The sequence below is a fragment of the Moschus berezovskii genome, chromosome 9 (genome assembly GCF_049115385.1).
Source record: "Moschus berezovskii isolate FMDL1 chromosome 9, NW_MosBer_1.0, whole genome shotgun sequence".
Classification (NCBI taxonomy): domain Eukaryota; kingdom Metazoa; phylum Chordata; class Mammalia; order Artiodactyla; family Moschidae; genus Moschus; species Moschus berezovskii.
This window is the reverse complement of record NC_142468.1, coordinates 90,578,496-90,597,102: the sequence shown is the minus strand read 5'-3', so window position 1 is coordinate 90,597,102 and position 18,607 is coordinate 90,578,496. Positions and strand designations below refer to the sequence as shown.

At 48.4% G+C, this 18,607-nt stretch overlaps 1 protein-coding gene across 2 annotated transcripts in view; it reads left to right on the top strand.

Annotated features, from left to right (window-relative positions):
- Positions 1–18,607, top strand: part of ITGA11 (integrin subunit alpha 11) — a 129,966-nt gene that overhangs the window by 24,739 nt on the left and 86,620 nt on the right. For both annotated transcript variants that reach the window (XM_055436940.2, XM_088839942.1), the window contains exon 2: positions 11,150–11,261. In XM_055436940.2, the coding sequence (XP_055292915.2) occupies positions 11,150–11,261 (112 nt within the window). The remainder of the gene's footprint in view (positions 1–11,149; positions 11,262–18,607) is intronic.

Sequence of the window (18,607 nt, the reverse complement as noted above, 5' to 3'; positions counted from 1 at the left end):
CCAGGTACTGGGGAGGGCTAGATCCCCCCTCTACATGTGTCCCTCCAGCTAGAAGGCCTGGGTCCCAGCAGGTAACCTTCCTGAGCCTCCATTTCCCATTGGTGGAAGGAGCCCCCAGTATACACTCTGTGTGTGTGTTTCTATTTGTCGAGCAGCTCCTGTTTGTAATTCTAGGCCCCAGGGGGATGCAGGGACAGTCTATGGCATGGTTCCATCACTTGGACTCTCTACCGCAGTAGGGAGGGCTGGGTTAAGAGGCAGGACAGTGAGGGGAGGTGCAGGATGGGCTGGGTAGGTGGGAGGTGGGTAGGTGGGCAGGGTGAGTGGGACTTGCACTGGGCCCCTTGATGAGTGCAGGATGGGGCTGACAGCATGAGCAGGTGTGCAGGGGCAGGGAACTGAGAGCAGAGCCTTGGAGGGGGGAGGGGCAGCCAGGGTGCCTGCTGTGTAGACAGTGTTAGGGGCCGCCTGCAGGGGTCTGATGAGGTGTGAATATGGGAGTTCTCTCCCTGTGTCCATCTCTGCACACATGTGAGGGCTACCTCCAGACTCGGCCCTAATGGGACCCCGAACCCTCCAGCCACAGTGGTCCACCCCCTCATCGCACACAGGAGGAAGCTTTCTGACTCTGACATGTACTTTTTTCACATGTTTAACATTCAGGAGACATCAAAGTACATATTGATTCGGGTTCTTCCTCCTGGGAAGGTGGACATGTGGCCACAGCCACCCACAGCACAGCTGCTGGCACGCTCAGAGCTGCTCGCAGCCAGAAACAGCCGTGGGTGTGGACCAGGGATGCACTGGTTCCTGGATGAGATCACTTTCCTGACATTCCTCTAAGAAACAAGTGCTCTGCTTATTCCACGGGGAGGGACGACGCCTTTCCACGGAAGTCTCTCTCTCTCTCCCTCTTCCTGCCCTCCCTGTCCACTCTAGGGGTAGAGCTGGTCCTTCAGACAGAAGGCACCTCTCTGCTGTAAGCTCATCCCTCTCTCTGGACTCCAATGGGGAGAAATCATTGCCTCCTGTCATTACCACCCCCCAATCAGCCCTCTCTGACTGACCCTTTGGCTACTCGTGCGTACACATACACGCACACTAGGCGCTCCCAGTGAGCTGTGTTCTGACTAGCGCGAGGCCAGGGGAGCCAAGGATAGGAGACTCCATCCAGAGATAAGGGTCTCACCTGCTTCTTCAACAGAGGGAAGAAGGAAGGATTGGCTGGTGATATTAGTGGTTGGAAAAGTATGAAGCAGAATGGACTCCATAGTGTTTCCTTCTGAGAAAAAAGCAGTGTGATAATGACCAATTAGCAGAGGGCCATGAAGCCACATCCAGAAGGCAGTCATTTGTAAAGAAGTCAGAGGCTGAAGAGTTGATTAAACAAGCTAGGAAACCGGAGGAGGGGGTCTTTTCCAAGAGCAGAGAGGACGCATTTGTCACTTAGGGAGACCCAAATGTGAGCAAGTTTGCTCTAAAGCAGTGGCCTCCAAATGTTTTGGCACCAGATACTGTTTCGTGGAAGACAATTTTTTTACAGGGGTTGAGGGGTAGGGAGGATGGTTTTAGGATGATTCAAGCACATTATGTTTATTGAGCACTTTATTTCTATTGTTATTACATCAGCTCCACCTCAAATTATCAGGCATTAGATCCCGGAGGTTAGAGACCTCTTCTTTAAAGCACCAGGGGTGCTCTAAAGCAACAGGGCCTGGTGTTAAAACTGGCTTGGTGTCACCAGACCTGCCCCCATCTGATCACGACCTCCAGCCCGAGCAGCAGAGCAGTGCCAGTTCAGGGCTGAGCCACTAGGGGGAAGGCAAGAGGGTGTCACAGCTCACTTTCATAAGTGGTTTGAAGCTGAGGGGCACTTGTATTGGACCCAAGTACTAGCGAGGAGGGAAGGCATGCCTTCCTGTTGACCCAGGTCCTGGCAGGCAACCTGATAGAGACCCACAGGGGTGATGGCCATCTGCTTGCCCCTTGAAGTGCCCCTGTATCATCTGCCTACTCCTCCCCACCAGAAGGGAGATGACTTCGGAAATGAATCCAGAGGAGAAGGTCACACAGACTCAGAAATCCTATCTGTAAAGGTTTTTAGACTACCTGGTCCAGCTTCCACATTTTCTATAATGGAGACTGGGGCCTGGGGAGAGAAGTAGCTTGTTCAATGTTCAGCCAGTCAATGGCAGAACCCAGGAGGGGACCCAGGTCTTCTGGTGCCCAGCCTACTTCCACTTACCACAGCAGCCCTAATTCTCAGGAGCTGAGTATTATATTCCCATGTTTCCTTCTCTGAGTCCTAGAACCAGCTGTCCTAAACTCAGGAGTCCGTCCTCTGGCCTTTGACCCTGACAGTGATGCTCCAGCCATGTCTCCCTTCTAAAGGATCATGGCTTCTGTGACTCGAAGATCCCAGGGAGAGAAAAGTTTTGGTCCAAGGTCAAGTAACCAGGTAATCAAGGATTTAATACATACCACTGGCATCCTCAAGTTTTGAAATAAGAGGAGTCTGAAGGGAACTATGTCCCTTGCCCATTTGCTCTAAATTTCCTCACTGATGTACTTCCCTGGTGGTCCAATGGCTAAGACTCCGTGCTCCCAATGTAGGGGGACTGGGTTCAAACCCCGGTCAGGGAACTAGATCCCACATGCCGCAACTAAGACCCAGCACAACCAAAAATAAATATTTTAGTGAATAAATAAATTTCCTCACTGAGGTTTTAGCAACAGAGTCCAACTCCAGGGCACAGCTGGGCTTTCTTGAAAAGATGACCACATTGCCTGGACCCATACTAAGGCTTCCGTCCCTTTGATATCTGGGTGTGCCCAGAAGCCACAGCCAGGGAAGTAGGGCCCTGGGGCCAGGTCTCCATGGTTCAAGCAAGGAGAATGAGAGCTGGACCTGGATAATGTAGAGCGTTAGATGACAGTTTTCTTCAGTTCTCCCCCTTTGGATTGGGAATGCAAAATATAATCAGTTTTGCCTGGAGAGTTCCCTTCCTAAGTGTGTTTGGCTTCAGCCAACATTAAGATGAGCTTGCATTCCTCCACACGGCCTGGCCTCCAGTTCTGTTTGCAGAGACTCAAGACAGATGCTCGCGTGTCGACAACTGGAAGCTAGTTGTGTGTTTACGCTAGAGAATCTCTCAGACGTGTGCCGGGGTTGGGCCTTAGGTAGAAGGGAGTAGGACCCTCTCATTTGACAGAGGGGGACACGGAGGCCCAGAAAGGTGTAGTGACTCTCCGTGGATCCTAGGCAAATCTAGCAACAAAGCTGAGATTTGAATGCAGATCACCCTGTGCCCTGGTCCAACCTTTGCAGGGCTTCACTTTGGGCTCTGGTGACATGCAGGCATGGCTATTGGCTCACCCACGTGGCTGCAGACTCTGAAGACCACAGACTCTGAAGACCACAGGTCATGTCTTATCTGATTTGGTGTCCCCGGTTCCCAGCATGAAACCTGGAGCTTCGTAGCCCTAAAAAGACATTTGTGGAATTGAAAGATTGTAGAGGAGGGTTATATGGAGGGAATGGTGGTGAATAAAGATGGGCATGAAATAAGAAAAGCTCATGACCTTACGTAGATCCCCATCCCTTTTCTAGCCTGAGTTCTCTCACTGGTAACAGCAAGGGTCTTAAATACAATTAGGTGGTTCTCAAACTATGTTCCAGGACACCCTAAGGTTCAAAGAACTGTCTTAGGACTGTTCCTGCAGGTGGTAGCTACTCCTTGTCCACTGTCCCTAAGTCCAGCCTCAGCTTCCTTTGTCTGCTTTTTGTGTATAGATTTTGTTCTCAAAAGGTGGGATTCACTTCCAAACAAAAACAGAAAACAAAGTTTTGAGACCTCTAGGCTATTTGATCTTTAAGATCCCTGCTTGTTCTTAAGAATAAAATCCTAATAAATGACCCTTCCCTGATAACATATTTGTTGCACACCATTTTTGGCCCTGTGGTAAATTGTCTGAGTTGGGGGGTGGGTTTCATGTCCCATGGCCATGAGACAAAGAGAAAACGAGGTACAGAAGGGCCCTGAGCCCTAGAATTGATGCTAGGGAACTATGTGTCTGCTGTTCCCGTGTCGGCCATTCCTGTGTCGCGATGAAGCAGGACCGCCCAGCTGTAAGGCTCGGCGCATGACTCAGGAAGGGGAGATCATGACCCGCTTGCTGGGCCACACTGCTTCCTGCCGGGCTAGGTCCAGGCCTCCCTGTGAGCTCTTGGAAAGGGAATGACTGAGTTACTACCCCAAACACCATGAGACCCCAGTAGGTAACTCCTGTTCCGCCTCCTCCCTGACTGTCCACCATTTAAGAGCCAGACTGAGTCAGTACCAATTGCTACAATAATGCTATGTAACAAATAACCCCCACCCGGCCCTCGCCAAATCTGAGTGACACACATCATTATTTAGTTCACTTGTCTGGGTCAGCTGAACGTCCAGCAGACCTAAGCTAAGCTCGACTGAGAGGCCAGCTGGCCTCACAGGGCTTGCTCATACAGGTGAGTGGATGGCTGACCCCAGCCAGGTATGGTTATGGAGTTCAGCTCCAAGTGTTTCTCCTCCTTTTTCTGGGATATGTGGGCCAGCCTGAACGAATACTTCTCACACTGATGCCTGCAGTGCAAGTGAGCAAGCAGAAACAGACAAGATGTTGGCGTCCTAAAATCTCAGATGGAGATTTTAAAAGCTTTCATTTCTGCCTCATATGGCTCAGCCCAGAGTTAAGTGGGGAGGTGTCACAGGCTTTGTTTATTGTTGTTAGGTGGAGCTGAACCTTCTACTTTAGTTCAACACATTTTACTGAGGATCTCTGTGTCCCAACCCCTGCAGTGGGAATAAAGAGATAAACGAAACTCCATCCTTGTCTTCACATGGCTTGGAGTCTTGGAATGGGGAGAAGTATGGAACTCATGACACTCAGTGTTTACTCTTATTTTTTATTTACTTATTTATTGGCTTCACTGGGTCTTCATTGCTGTGCGAGGACTTTCTCTAGTTGTGGTACATGGGCTTCTCATTGCAGTGGCTTCTGTTGCGGAGCACAGGCGTGTAGGTTCAGCAGTTGTGGCACCCAGGCTTTAGTTGCTCTGGAGCAGGTGGGATGTTCCCAAAGCAGGGATTAAACCCATGTCCCATGGGCAGGCGGACTCTTAACCACTGCATCACCAGGGAAGTCCCACTGCTCAGCATTGAGTTTTGACTTCAACATTTCACTATTCTCTAAACCCCTCCATGAATGGAGGTGTAGGCAGAAGGAGACTCACAGTCCAGTGTCATTCCCCTGATGCCCCAGCAGCTCCCAAGGGCAGGGTCCAGATCTCCATCCACTGGAAGCTTCCAGAGGGAAGGCATAGTTACCAAGTCTCCTGTGAGGGCTGCAGGCCCCCAAGGGCAGGATCCCCGGAGTCAGAGGGCTCCCTGACCTGCAGCCGCCTCCTCTCCAGTGGAGGCCTTCCTCCTCCAATGGGCAGAAGCCTCTCTGATGAGGGGATCACATTCTCCCCACTCCCCATCTCTTCTCTCATATCTCACTAGCGCCTTCTGCAGGGGCCTAGAGATGGAGGTGACTCAGGCCTTGCCAGCAATGCTCCCAAACCCAGCATTGCCTTCTTAGATGCCTGTCTTTGAAACAATGGCCCCAGAGAAGAAGGAAAAGACAGCTGGGATGATGACGGAGCCAGAATCATCAAGTTTTTGGTATTTGCTGCAGCAGAAGCAGCAGCAATGCAGAGGATGAAAATCAGTCAGACGTCTAGAGCGCAATTGACTCGGGCTGGAACGTGTGATTGTGTTTTCCATAGCCCAGCTCTCTAGTGGGCTTTTAAGAAGGGGCAGGTGGAAGGAGGACCAACCTGAATGAGACCATGGCAGTGAGTAGCTCAAGTGACCGGAGTGGGGAGGAAGGCTTGATGGTGGCAGGTAGGCTGGGGCAGGACTCCTGAGGCCTCCGAGTGCATCCTTCCGCTTCCTAGCCACCTGCCTTCCTTGAGCTTCAGCTTCCTCACCTGCAGAGTGAGAATAATGATATACTTACTTCAAAAGGTCGTTTTGGGGCCTCCCTGGTGGTCCAGTGGGTAAGAATCTGCCTGAAAATGAAGGGGACATCGTTTCGATCCCTGGTCCAGGAAGACCCCACATACTGAGAGGCAGCTAAGTCCGTGTGCTGCAGCAGCTGAAGCCTATGCACCCCAGATCTTGTGCTCCACAGCAAAGAGAACCCGCCGCAATGAGAAGCCCACACCACAACCAGAGAAAGCCCACATGCAGCAACGAAGGCTCAGCACAGCCAAAAATAAATAAATTTAAAAGTTGTTGTGAGGATTAAATACATTTAGCATAGTACCCGGTGCCTAGTGGATTCTCTGTGCATGTACACTGGAATTTTTATTATTATTATCTAAATGGGAGGGAACTGTTTTTACCAGTCAGAGAGCTAGGAAGTAAAAACTAAGGAGAGAAAGGCCAACAGGTCCTGATTCTGGAAACAGGTTCACAGAAGGTGAGAAATGCATCAGACAAGTCTCTCTGCATATTCCTGATATAGGGCAAGGGTAAAGAGATAAAAAGTCATTCCTAGATGTTGCCCTGAATAGCATATAGCTGGAGAAGAGAGCAGGGAAGATGGGGAAACTCCTGTCATCCACGATAGAAAGCAACAGAGGCTGTGAGCTGCCCAGAGGGATGTTGCTCTGAATTTTGTAAAGTGGTGACATCAGGGCTGAACCTCGATGCTTGAGAAGAAGGGAAGAAAGGCCTTCAGGCAGGTTGGACGGCCTGGGCAAAGGCACTGGGGTAGCTCAGACAGCAGAGAAACTTGATTCAGTTCCAAGATCTGCTGAGTACTTTCCATGGACTAAGCACTGCCACAGGTTATTACTGTGTTCAATCTTGTCACCCACACATTGAGGTTGGCAGTACTATTCCCATTTTATAGATGAGTAAACCAAGGAAATGGCAACCCACTCCAGTGTTCTTGCCTGGAGAATCCCAGGGACGGGGGAGCCTGGTGGGCTTCCGTCTATGGGGTCGCACAGAGTCGGACACGACTGAAGTGACTTAGCAGCAGCAAACCAAGGACCAGAAAGGAGTAGTCCCTGGCCCAGGGTCAGCCATTAATGAATGAATGTTGGAGCCAGGCTTCTAACAAGCCCCCCACCTGAACTCAAGACCACGCTTTCTCTAGGCCTGGCTTCACCCTCAGAGAGTCGGAGGGCAGGAGGAACCAGGCCATTCCTGATACTTTGGGCCAGAAAGGCTGTTCTCTTCTCCTTTGATGGTCCCACATGCACACTATGAATTCCTGCCTCTGGGAGGCAGATTCCTCCCAGAGGTTCCTCCCAGGTTCCTCCCAGGAATCTCGCTGATTCCTGCACATCACCTTTCAAGGCCAGATCAAATCTCCAGAGGCTTCCTGACACCCTGGCTGTCTCTCCCAACCCTGGCATTCAGGTAGCCACCTTGTACTTTCTGTCTTCGAGGTTTCCTCAGGTGGCTCAGCAGTGTTTGAGGCCAGCCCCTACCTCGGTGCTGGATCCAGCAATCACTTCCACAGACCCCATCTTGCCTTCATGGTGCCACTGTCCTGGTGGGGAGACTGGACTAGTCAAATGATCACACTTGCTCTGTATAATTACTAACCAGGTAATTTTAAAGGAGGAGTCACGTGTCACCTGTTAGTGAATTCAAAGGGTGTTGAGATCATTAGGAAAGATCTGATGTAATGGTAGAGTGAGGGTGGTCAGGGGAGCTCCCTGGGAAGGTGGAAGAATGGGACATATGTGCTGAGATCTGAAGGAGAAAAGCAGAAGATCAGAACTTCTCTGAGGAGAAGTTCATCAGAGAGGCTCTGGCAAACGAAATAGCATGTGCAAAGGCCTCAAGACAGGAGGAAGCCAAGTGTGTCTAAAGAGAGCAGAAAGACAGCCCTGGGGCCTGGACCACAGGAAGCCAGAGGAAAACTTGACAAGAGGTTAGGAAGGCTCAGAGGGCACTGGGGCCAGGTGGGGACTTTGGATTTTCTCCCAAGACTTGGGAAGCTAGTGGCAGCAGTGGGGGTGGTCCTGGGAGAGAGTGGAGTGGCCCAGCATTGATGCTCAGCTGAGCCTCCCTAAGCTCTGCCACACACTCCCCATGGAGCTGCCGAGTCCACAGGAGGTCTGGACGTGTGTTGGCCAGCATACCTCAGCAGCTGGGACTGGTCGGTGGCCCAGCTGGGGACAGGTCGGTGGCCTCCACCTTGGCCTGGAGCAGTGGGTTTGAGACCCAGTGATGCTCGGACTCCATGCTGTGGATTCATGCCTTCTTGAGACTGGTTGATGCTTTTTCAAAAGAAAGATAAGCTTCTGAGAAAGGGAGCAGCAGCTGATGTAATTTTGGCCACAGTCCACAGGAGAGCAGCCCAGGAATTGTGGCTTTTTTCCCCCTCTGTCATCAATATCAAGGGCAGTGAAGTGGCCAGCTGCCCAACCAGGCTCCCAGAGTCTCTGCAATTGGCCTGCTGATTCCCATCAGAAACAATTTTGTTTTGTTTTGCTAGTGCTTGGGGTTCATCAGTCTCTGAGAAGAGTACATTCCCTGAGAATGAAAGCCATCCGCCATCAGGGGAGCAGTCCAGAGATCTTGTCAGGAGACAAGGTCAGGGTGTCAGACTTGACATCACTTTTAGGAAATCCGTACTCTGGTTGGTTCGTTTGGTCAGAAGCAAATGCCAACTTGAGGAAGAAACCAGCACTTTGTAATTTAATGCCCCAGCCTTGAGAGTGTTTGTCCTCTCCTTGTGGCCAGATTTCGCTAATCTTGTCCCAGGGGTTTGAGGGTGTGGGTACTGGGGGAGATAGGGCCTGTCCTAGACGGAGCCCCCCCAGAGTGAGTGGAGGAGCACAGGGCCGCTGGCTCCTCTCCCATCTGCTGGCCCCAACCAAACCCAAAGACATAGGAGGTGGGACCTCCTATGGGCAAGAAAGGAGACCCCTTTCTCTGAAAAGAATGTTCCTGCCCTCTCTCCCAGGGATAACACAGAGCCTAGTGCCCCAAGCACTCTGATCATGCAAGTGCTCTAACCTCCTCCCAGCCAAGTGATTTGGGGCAAATTAACCTCCTAGAGAGATGATAATATCTATTTCACGGGGTTTAATTGGTGTGTGATTTAAATAAGTAATATAAAATTACTGGTTGGGTACCTAGAATAGTGCCAGGAATATATTATTGCTCAGTAAATATTTTTCCTCCTGTTACTCATTGAGGGGAGAGAGCATCCCAGACAAATACAGGTCCTGGTCTCTAAGCATTCCATCAGCATCTGTTGACCACTGACCATGACCTAGATCTTGATTCAAGAGGACGTAAGAATATTATGAACTCTCAGCTGTGTGACAATAAACAGTGACTGTGTGACATGTTAGGCCTAAGTGCTGTGAGGACAGAGGAAGAAGGGAGATGAGACTGACAGGGTGTCCTGGTGATGGACAAGAGGACGTTGAAACAGGGGCCCTAATGATGTGCGGGAGTGAGCCTGCTAGTAACTCCGGGAGGAGCATCCAGGCAGAAGGAAAGGCAGCCGGGCAGAGGCGCTGAGCAAGGACATTCTAATAGCAGGGAAGGGGACAGTGTGACTGGAGCAGAAGGAAGGGCGCAAGAGTAAATGAGGGGCAGAGGCAAGCAGCTGGGCTTCCTTTGGGGAGTCACAGGGCCTGGCAGGTAAGGAGTTGGGCTTTGACCGTGGGTTGGTGGGCAGCCGATGGAGGGTATGGAGCTGAAGTCACGGGATCCAGCAGGTCTTGGAAGGATCCTTTCTGCCATGTTCGCCCAAGATGCACTGATAGTAGAGAAGACCTGGAAGACACAATGTACACTCTTGACTTCACTGGCCCTCACCTCCCTGCCGGGCTGGGAGTGGTGGGGTGGGTCTGGATTTCCTGACTGCCAGGCACACCTGTCTCTTGCCCAGGGTCCCCTCACTCTGCTGAGCTTGGGTACAGGAATGGGAGGACCACGGACCACCAGGGGACATCTCCAGGGGGCACCAGGGAGCCAGATGAAGTGTTTGCCCTGCAGTCAGGGGATGTGTGTGGCCTGTGCATGTATGTGTGTGTGCACGTCCATGTGTGGGCATGCGTGCGTGCACATATGTGCCTCTCTGTGCAGCAGGCATGTGCATGCTGCATTTCTGGGGCAGAGTTGGAGAGTCCCACAGGTGACACGCGTCTCTCTCTGCTCTGTGACGTGCCCACACTGGCCAAGGACCAGCGATCCTTCATCCCCCTGTGCTCGCCTGATCAGGCCCCTCTTCCCCAGGGCTGCCTGCTGCTGACCAGGCTGTTAAGTCCATTCGTGTCTGAGCTTTGTAAATAAGGCAGTGGTGGTTAACACATGAGAGGAATGGCAGTGATATTCTGTCTGCTGTGCTCTATTAAATGTTGTTGTTGGTCAGTCACTAAGTCGTGTCCAACTGCCCCAAGGCTTTCCACTAGGCAGGATCAGTTAATTGACCAACTAGGAGCCAAGGTGAAAGGGTTTTACGGGGCTTTCCCTGCTTTGCCTTGGCTGCTCCAGCTGAGAAGTGGCCCTGGCTGGAGCCAGGTGGAGGTTTGCAGGTGGATTCAGAAGGAGATGGTCAGCCAGCAGCCCTGGAGCCGTGGCCACTAGGACCCCAGGCCTGGCTGGGGCAAAGGGGATGGCAAAAGAGGTGGGAAGTCAGCTCCCTGACTACTTAGCAGTCGGAGGTGAAAGAAGGGAGCAGTAGAGAGAGAAGGAGGAGAGCGGAGGGAAAAGTCAGAAAAAAAAAAACATGCAAGAGGAAACCAGCAGAAGTTGGAAGCAGAGTCAGAGGAAGGAGTGATGGAAGCGGAAGGGACTGTCCCTTCCTTGTGAGACCAGGGATTCTTTCGGGGAAGGACCAGGTCTTACCCTTCAGACCTGCCTGGTCTCTAAGAGGAGGCTTTACACCTGTGCCTTTCCCATCAGACCGTTGGCTCCCCAAACAGGAACTATGTTAACCAACACTGGGGGCTCCCCAAGGATAGGGGTACTAACTCCATCCACAGCCAAGACCCTCCAAGGTAGGTGATCTGCTGGGGGTTGCCGGTCACAGCCCTGGGACCAGGATATCCGCCTGCCTGACCTCTGTCCTCCCCTCTCAGGGTTCACGGCCACCTTCAACATGGACACCAAGAAGCCCCGAGTCATCCCTGGCTCCAGGGCCGCCTTCTTTGGCTACACGGTGCAGCAGCATGACATCAGCGGCAGGAAGTGGTGAGTGAGCGCTGCCACCCCTCCCCCACCCCCTTCACAGCCCTGCACCTCCCCCCACGCAGGCCCCCCATGGGCTGACAGCACAGACCCTCACTTGCAAATGCCCCCCTTCCCAGGGCCTTGCCTTCCTGTCCTGGCAGGTCAGGGGCTGCCTAGGATCTGCCCCGTCTATGAAACCATGAGCATCCCCTTCATAGGCCTCCATCTTCTCATCTGAGAAACGGGAATGAACACCGTCTTTCTTCTGGGTATGGGACAGCACAGGCAGCAGGCGCCAAGAACCAGTAGTCATGCCCTCTCATCCCCTCTCGGGCCCCAGGCTCTCATCAGTGGGGGCAGCACTTCTGCTTGTGGCTGTTGGGAGAGCTGTGCAAGGGTGGATGTGTGTGCTGAAAGCTGAAACACAGGCCACAATAGGGCAAAGGGAAGTGAGAGAAGGCTAAGTGTGGGGAGAGGGTCAGAGCGAGCCCACGGACCTCTCTGGGGTGGGAGCAGTCCTCCTATTTCTAATATAACTTAGTTGGATTATATTTTACATGTTATATGATTTACTCATTTCAAGTGTCAGTTCAGTGATTTCTTCTGAAATTACCAAGGTGTGCAGCCATCACTACAAATCAGTTGTAGGACATTTTCACACACCCCCCATTTATTTAAGAATGTATTCTAATATCAAACAGTAAGGTTCAACAATGTAAAACCACAATTACTTTTGTACCAACCCAGTAGTATCTTGTGGTGGGTTTAACTGGCATTTCTCTAATGACTAACAATGTTGAGTAACTTTTTGTGAATTTATTGACCATTTTGGTATCCTATTTTATGATGTGTCTGATTCAGTCTTTTGCTCATTTTTAAAATTGTGTTGTATTTTTCTTAATAATTTATAAAACTTAAAATATATATATATATATTCTATATACAAATCCTTTGTCAGAGAAAAGCATTGCAAAGAATTTCTCCCTGTCTGTAGCTTGCCTTTTCATTTCCTTAATGGTGTCTTTTTATGAACAGAAGTTCTTTAATAAAATCTAATTTATCAGTCTTTTTATAGTGTGTCTTGTGTGTCCCATTTAAGAAATGCTTGCTTTTCTCTAGATCTTGAAGATACTTTCCTCTTTTTTCTTCCAGAAGTTTGATGTTTTTGTTTTCTCATTTAAGTCAGTGGTTCATCTCAAATAAATTTTTGTGTGAGATGTGAGATAAAGGTCAAAGGTGGTTTTTTTTATTTAAAATATGGATATCCAGTTGATCCAGCACCATTTGTTAAAAGACTATTTTCACACTGAATTGTAGTGTCGTCTTTGTTGAAAATCAGGTGACCCCTATATGTATGGGTCTATTTCTAGCCTCTATTCTAATCTATAAAATAGAAAGCTGCCTTGGTTACTGTAGCTTCAAAGAAAGTCTTGAAGTTAGGTAATGTGAATTCTTCACATTTGTTCCTCTTTGACAAGATTGTTTTGGTTATACCAGGTCTTCTGTGTTTTCCTATGAATTTTAGAATCAGTTTGTCAATTTCCCCTCATCAAACTTGCTGACATTTTGATTGGGATTATGTTGAATTTATAGATCAATCTGGAGAATAATGAAGTCTTCCTAATACTCAGTCTTCCAATCTATGAACATGTATATCCCTTCACTTACTTAGTTTTTAAATTTTCTCCTCTTAATAGTGCTTTGAAATTTTCAGTGTAAAATTCTTGCATGTGTTTGGGACTGTTCTTTTTTAAAATTGGAATTCTTTTATTTCATTTTCCAGTCTTTTGATAGTATAGTAAAATGAAATTGATTTTTGTGTATTTACATTATATCCAGCAATTTTACTAAACTCATTTATTTCTATAGTGTGTCTGTAGATTCGTACATATTTTTATGTATGCAAACAGATCATCTGAATTAATTGTAGTTTTATTTCTTCATTTCTTTTATTTCTGTTTCTTGACTAATTGCAGTAGCTAGGATGTGCAGTTCTAGGTTGAATAGAAGTTGTGATACTGAATGTGCTTTTCTTCTTTCCCTTGTTAAAGGGAAGACTATATTTCATAATTAAATAAAATGTTAACTGTAGTTTATTCATTTGTTTGTTGTAGATATCATCAAATTAAGGAGGTTTTCTTCTATAACTAGTTTTCTGAGGTTTATTTGTATGTGTGTGTGTGTGTATAAATAGTTATGGAATTTTATCAGATTTTTTTTCTGCAAAGATTGAGATATTATGTGGTTCTTCTTTATTCTGTTAATAATGTTAATTATATCTATAGATTGATTTTTTAAATATTCAGCCCAATTTTTATTCCTGGGATAAACTTTACTTGGACACCATGTATTCATGTGTGTGTGTGTGTGTGTGCGTGTGTATGTGATTCTATTCATTGACATATTCTCAGGAACTTTGTTTCTATGTATATTGTATACCTCATATATTCATGAGGTATATTGTGCAACTAAATGCACCCAGTGTATTCTTTTTAAAAAAAATTTTTTACACCCAATGTATTCTTAACTACATATGGTTCATTTTGTAATTCCTGAATTTCTGTTTGATTTTTTTATAGACTCTAATTCTATTAAAATAAATCTTTCTCCCATTTGTCCACCTTTTACTCTATTTTTTAAAGCATGTTAATAACAGTTATTTTGAAAACCTTCTTGCCCAACTCCAATATCTGGATCATCTCTGGCTCTGTTTCTAGTGACTATTTTACCTTATGGTTACCAGTCACTTTTTCCTGATTCTTTGCCTGCTTAGTGTATTTTTTAATTCTATGCAGAATATTGTGACTAGTACACAGTAGAAGCTACAGATTGTGTTACCCTCCGTTACGTAATGCTACATTTTGTTCTGATAGGCGATTAGAACACTGGTGAAACCACCTAGAATTTACCACAGCTTGGTTTGGGCCTTGGTTAGGGCAGGTATCATCTGGTTTTGCCCTTACTCCTAGGGTGCTTCCCTGATAGTTCAGACGGTAAAGAGTCTGACAGCGATGCAGGAGACCCAGTTTCAACTTCTGGGTCGGGAAGATCCCCTGGGGAAGGGAATGGCTACCTACTCCAGAATTTTTGCCTGGAGAATTCCATGAACAGAGGGGACTGGCAGGCTACAGTCCTTGGGGTCACAAAGAGCTGGACACGACTGAGCGATTAGCACTTTCTTTCACTTACTCCTAAGGTGCAGTCTTTACTCCTAGGGCATGAATTTGGGGGGATCTCAACTGAAAGCCCACAACATTCATTAAAATTTATTTTTGACTAGGCATGAACCCCATCTCCCAAGTACTGGGAAGCCTCTAAAATCTCTGTCCCACTTCTCTGGTAAACTTTCCAGAGTCTCACACCATACATGCACAGCTTAGGGATCAGCCAAGGAGCCTGAGGGAAAATGTTAGCAGGGTTTGAGGGCCTTTTTCCCTGTGACTGTCTCCTTTCTACCTGTTCCCACCAAATCCTGGTCATTTTTTCAGTCTCCATCCCAACCCCTGTTTTCTCCACCCAGCAAGTCTGTTGCTCTCCGTCTGGACTCATTCCCTGAGCTACAGCAGGAAAGTACCCTCGTCGAGAAAGCTGAGCGAATGTGAGTTTACTGCCTGTGCTTCCCTTTATTCTAGTATTGAGCTCTGTATTGACTGCTGGCTGCTGCCTGAATATAATTGTTTCATATATTTTATCTAGCTTTCATAGTTGTTAATGGCTGGAATTCAAAGTCCTCTTTCATATTCTTTAATCAACTTAAATGTCACTTCCCCTGAGAAACCTTCTCTGACCATCCCTTCCCATCACTAGATTAGTTGTACCCATAGAAATATATATTTTCTTTTTATAACATTTATCAGATGGATAGTAAGTGTCTGCTTTATTGTCTTACAGAAATCAGGGGTATGATGCTCAAAAGAACATACTTTGAAAGATTGAATTAATGCTTTGAACCTCTCTCAGCCAACCCAGACATAAAAGGCACATCATCTATACTCTTTTTTTTAACATTTATTTTTTTGAAGTATAGTTGATAAAATATACTGTTAACTTCTACTGTACAGGAAAGTGATTACAGCATCCATATCTTTGACATGATATGAAGAGTTAAATATTAAATGGAACTGGCTTTTCTCAAACGGAATTTGTTTTGACCAATATTTGTTTATTAAGCTTCTGTTAATAAGTTTTACTAGACTCTGCAAAATATTGGTATGAATAAGACTTGGTTTTACTCTCAAATAAGTCACAGGCTAGTTGAAGAATTGACACTAAAATCCTTGAAACAATTAAAAAACAATGCAAGACAAAATACAGCCTGGTGTTAATTATGTTCATCTTTGTAAGACCACTTTCTCCATGAAGGCTTTCTGGATCCTTCTCCTAGCCTAAAATGGCTTTACCCTGCCCAAGCCCTCTCTGATGGCCCAAATCACTTTCCACCTTGGGTTGGAGTCGCTTAGGCCCATGGCTCCCCTCACTTGTTGAATGCTAGTCTCATCTCCCTGTGCCTGCAAGCAGCCAGCCAGATGTCTTGCTCACAGCAGAAATTCAGCCAGAGTTTGAAAGGAGAAATCTCTGTGGCTGAAGTCTTTGGGAGGGTTTCATAGAAGAGGAACACTGGATGAGGTCTTGGCAGTTGGGCTCAGATGAGCAGAATGGCATGACAGATTTGACGCGAGGTCGCTCTTGCTGGTCTGAGTGCAGCCGGAAGCATTCTGGAAGAGAGTGGCACTGCAGCCGCTGGACCCGAGCGTGTTTTCTGCCACAACTGAACTGAGACACAGAGAGGCCTTCGAGACCCAGGGAGCCGCACCTCCTGCAGAACAGACAGGAGCACACAGAGCCTTTTAGGAATCCCTGTTCTCACTTGCGTGGACCCCACTGCATATCCTACTCGGTTGCTTCCCCTCTCTTTCTCCCCTGACCCCCATTTTTCTCATCCTGTAGGCAGCATTCCAAGAGTTTTATCCAGATGTGAGGCCCTGTGGATGTTAATAATGGGAAAAGAGAGGTCAGTGTTGTTGTCCTTTGTGGGACACTGGCCAGCAGATATGCACAGGGATGGCCCCAGTAGTTAGTGTCTGTTGTTTGATGTCTATGGGATTCTCCAGGCCAGAACACTGGAGTGGAGCCCATCCCTTCTCCAGAGGATCTTCCTGACCCAGGAGTCCAACCGAGGTCTCCTGCATTTCTGGTGGATTCTTTACCAGCTGAGCTACCAGGGAAGCCCTGATAATGGGAAAAGAGAGGTCAATATTGGTGTCATTTGTGGGACGCCAGCTGGCAGACTTCAGTGGTGCCTGCTGTTTGACGTTCATGCCAGGAGACACCTCAAAGGAAGGACAGGAGCAGGGGGCTGAAGTCCAAAGACTGCCACTTGGACGGAGACCTTGCGAGAAGCTCTCTCAGCCTCCTTCTCTTACCAAACACCTCTGTTCGCTCTCGCACAAAGTACGTATGAAAGAACCTATCTCAGGGTGCTGCTGCTGCTAAGTCGCTTCAGTCGTGTCCGACTCTGTGCGACCCCATAGACGGCAGCCCACCAGGCTCCCCCATCCCTGGGATTCTCCAGGCAAGAACACTGGAGTGGGTTGCCATTTCCTTCTCCAATGTGTGAAAGTGAAAAGTGAAAGTGAAATAGCTCAATCGTGTCTGACCCTTAGCGACCCCACGGACTGCAGCCTACCAGGCTCCTCCATCCATGGGATTTTCTAGGCAAGAGTAGTGGAGTGGCTTGCCATTGCCTTCTCCGCTCAGGGTTCTAGGAAAGATAAAAAAATCCCAGCCAAAGAATGCATTTTGTGATCAGCAAAGCAGGAAGTGGAGGATGGGGTTTCTCGCACCCAGAAAACAGCCAGATCTAAAATCAGGCCCCTGGTGACTTGGTCAAGAGACTCTCTCTGACCCAGGCTCTTCTGTGTCCCAGATGTGGACCCAGCTTCTGGCCCTTAAGGTGGAGCTGTCATACCTCAGTCTGCATCTCCTGAGCCTGCAGTGGGGCCAGAGAATCTGTTTTAAAGAACTCCCTGGGAAACTGAAGATCACCATCTCCACTGAGCGCAGGGAGATGCCACTGGAAAATGACATCTCCCTCCAACCCCTGCCCAGAAATCCAGGTCCCAACACTACCAGCCCCAGAGATGGACTCACTAGTCGCCTCTGACCACAGGTACCAATGAGGTCTGGCCCCATTTATCAGGCTGTGAGCCTCCTTGAACGTCAAGGGCACCAGACCCTGATGTAAATGTTAAGAAGACAAAGGGCCAGACCTAGTGGGGCTGCCACTCTATCCTCTTAACCTTTCATCTCCTGCCCCTACATTCCCATCGCAAACCCCAACTCGGCAGAACTAACTGTAAACCAGTGCCTCACACATCTTGAACAGTTTTCCACATGCCTCGGTTTTAGCAACAATAACAACACTCACAGGCACACGAAAAGAAAAAGAGAAAACAAATTCCTCTCGGGCTGAGTATTCTCTGCCTCTCCTCTTTAAGCCCTTGTGTATTTTCAGAGAAATTTAATCCGCATGACTCTAATATATGTACATTGAAATCATTAAGCCGGTTGGTTTTCAAGACCATTTGATGTCCCAGAAACTCCGGTGTAGGGTTTGCAGAGGGCCTCTCCGAGCCTTTGGTCCACTGGAGCAGGAAGCCTCCTGGTGCTGAGAAGAAACAGAGCTGGGCCCCACGAATTTCCAATTTGTCAGTGAAGCTTTTACCCTGAAGAGCAAAGTCTCAGCTCTCAGCGAGGCAGCGCATTTCGCCTCCTCCCCTTGAGGGCAATAGGAAGCAGGAACCTGATAGCCTGCTGCTGCTAAGTCACTTCAGTCGTGTCCGACTCTGTGTGACCCCATAGACGGAAGCCCACCAGGCTCCCCCATCCCTGGGATTCTCCAGGCAAGAACACTGGAGTGGGTTGCCATTTCCTTCTCCAATGTGTGAAAGTGAAAAAGTGAAAGTGAAGTCGCTCAGTCGTGTCCGACCCTTAACGACCCCATGGACTGCAGCCTACCAGGGTCCTCCATCCATGGGATTTTCTAGGCAAGAGTACTGGAGTGGCTTGCCATTGCCTTCTTAGGTTCTAAAAGGGGATCCCTTCTGAACTCAGTGGGCTTTAATAACAAGAGGGCATGTGAGTTCCCTGGGCTACAGGTTCAGGGACATGAGCAACTTGAAAGAGAAATGAGCTTGTTCCCATTTTACAGATGCGGCAACTGACACTGCAAGAGAGATAACACAATAAGTCTGAGTTATATCTGGAGCCTAGATCTCGTCGGGCCCAAAGCAGCACAGAGCAGCAGCAGCCCCAGTTCAGATACTGACGGGGAATCATGTAGTGGTGTCCCAGCTACACTGCTGGCC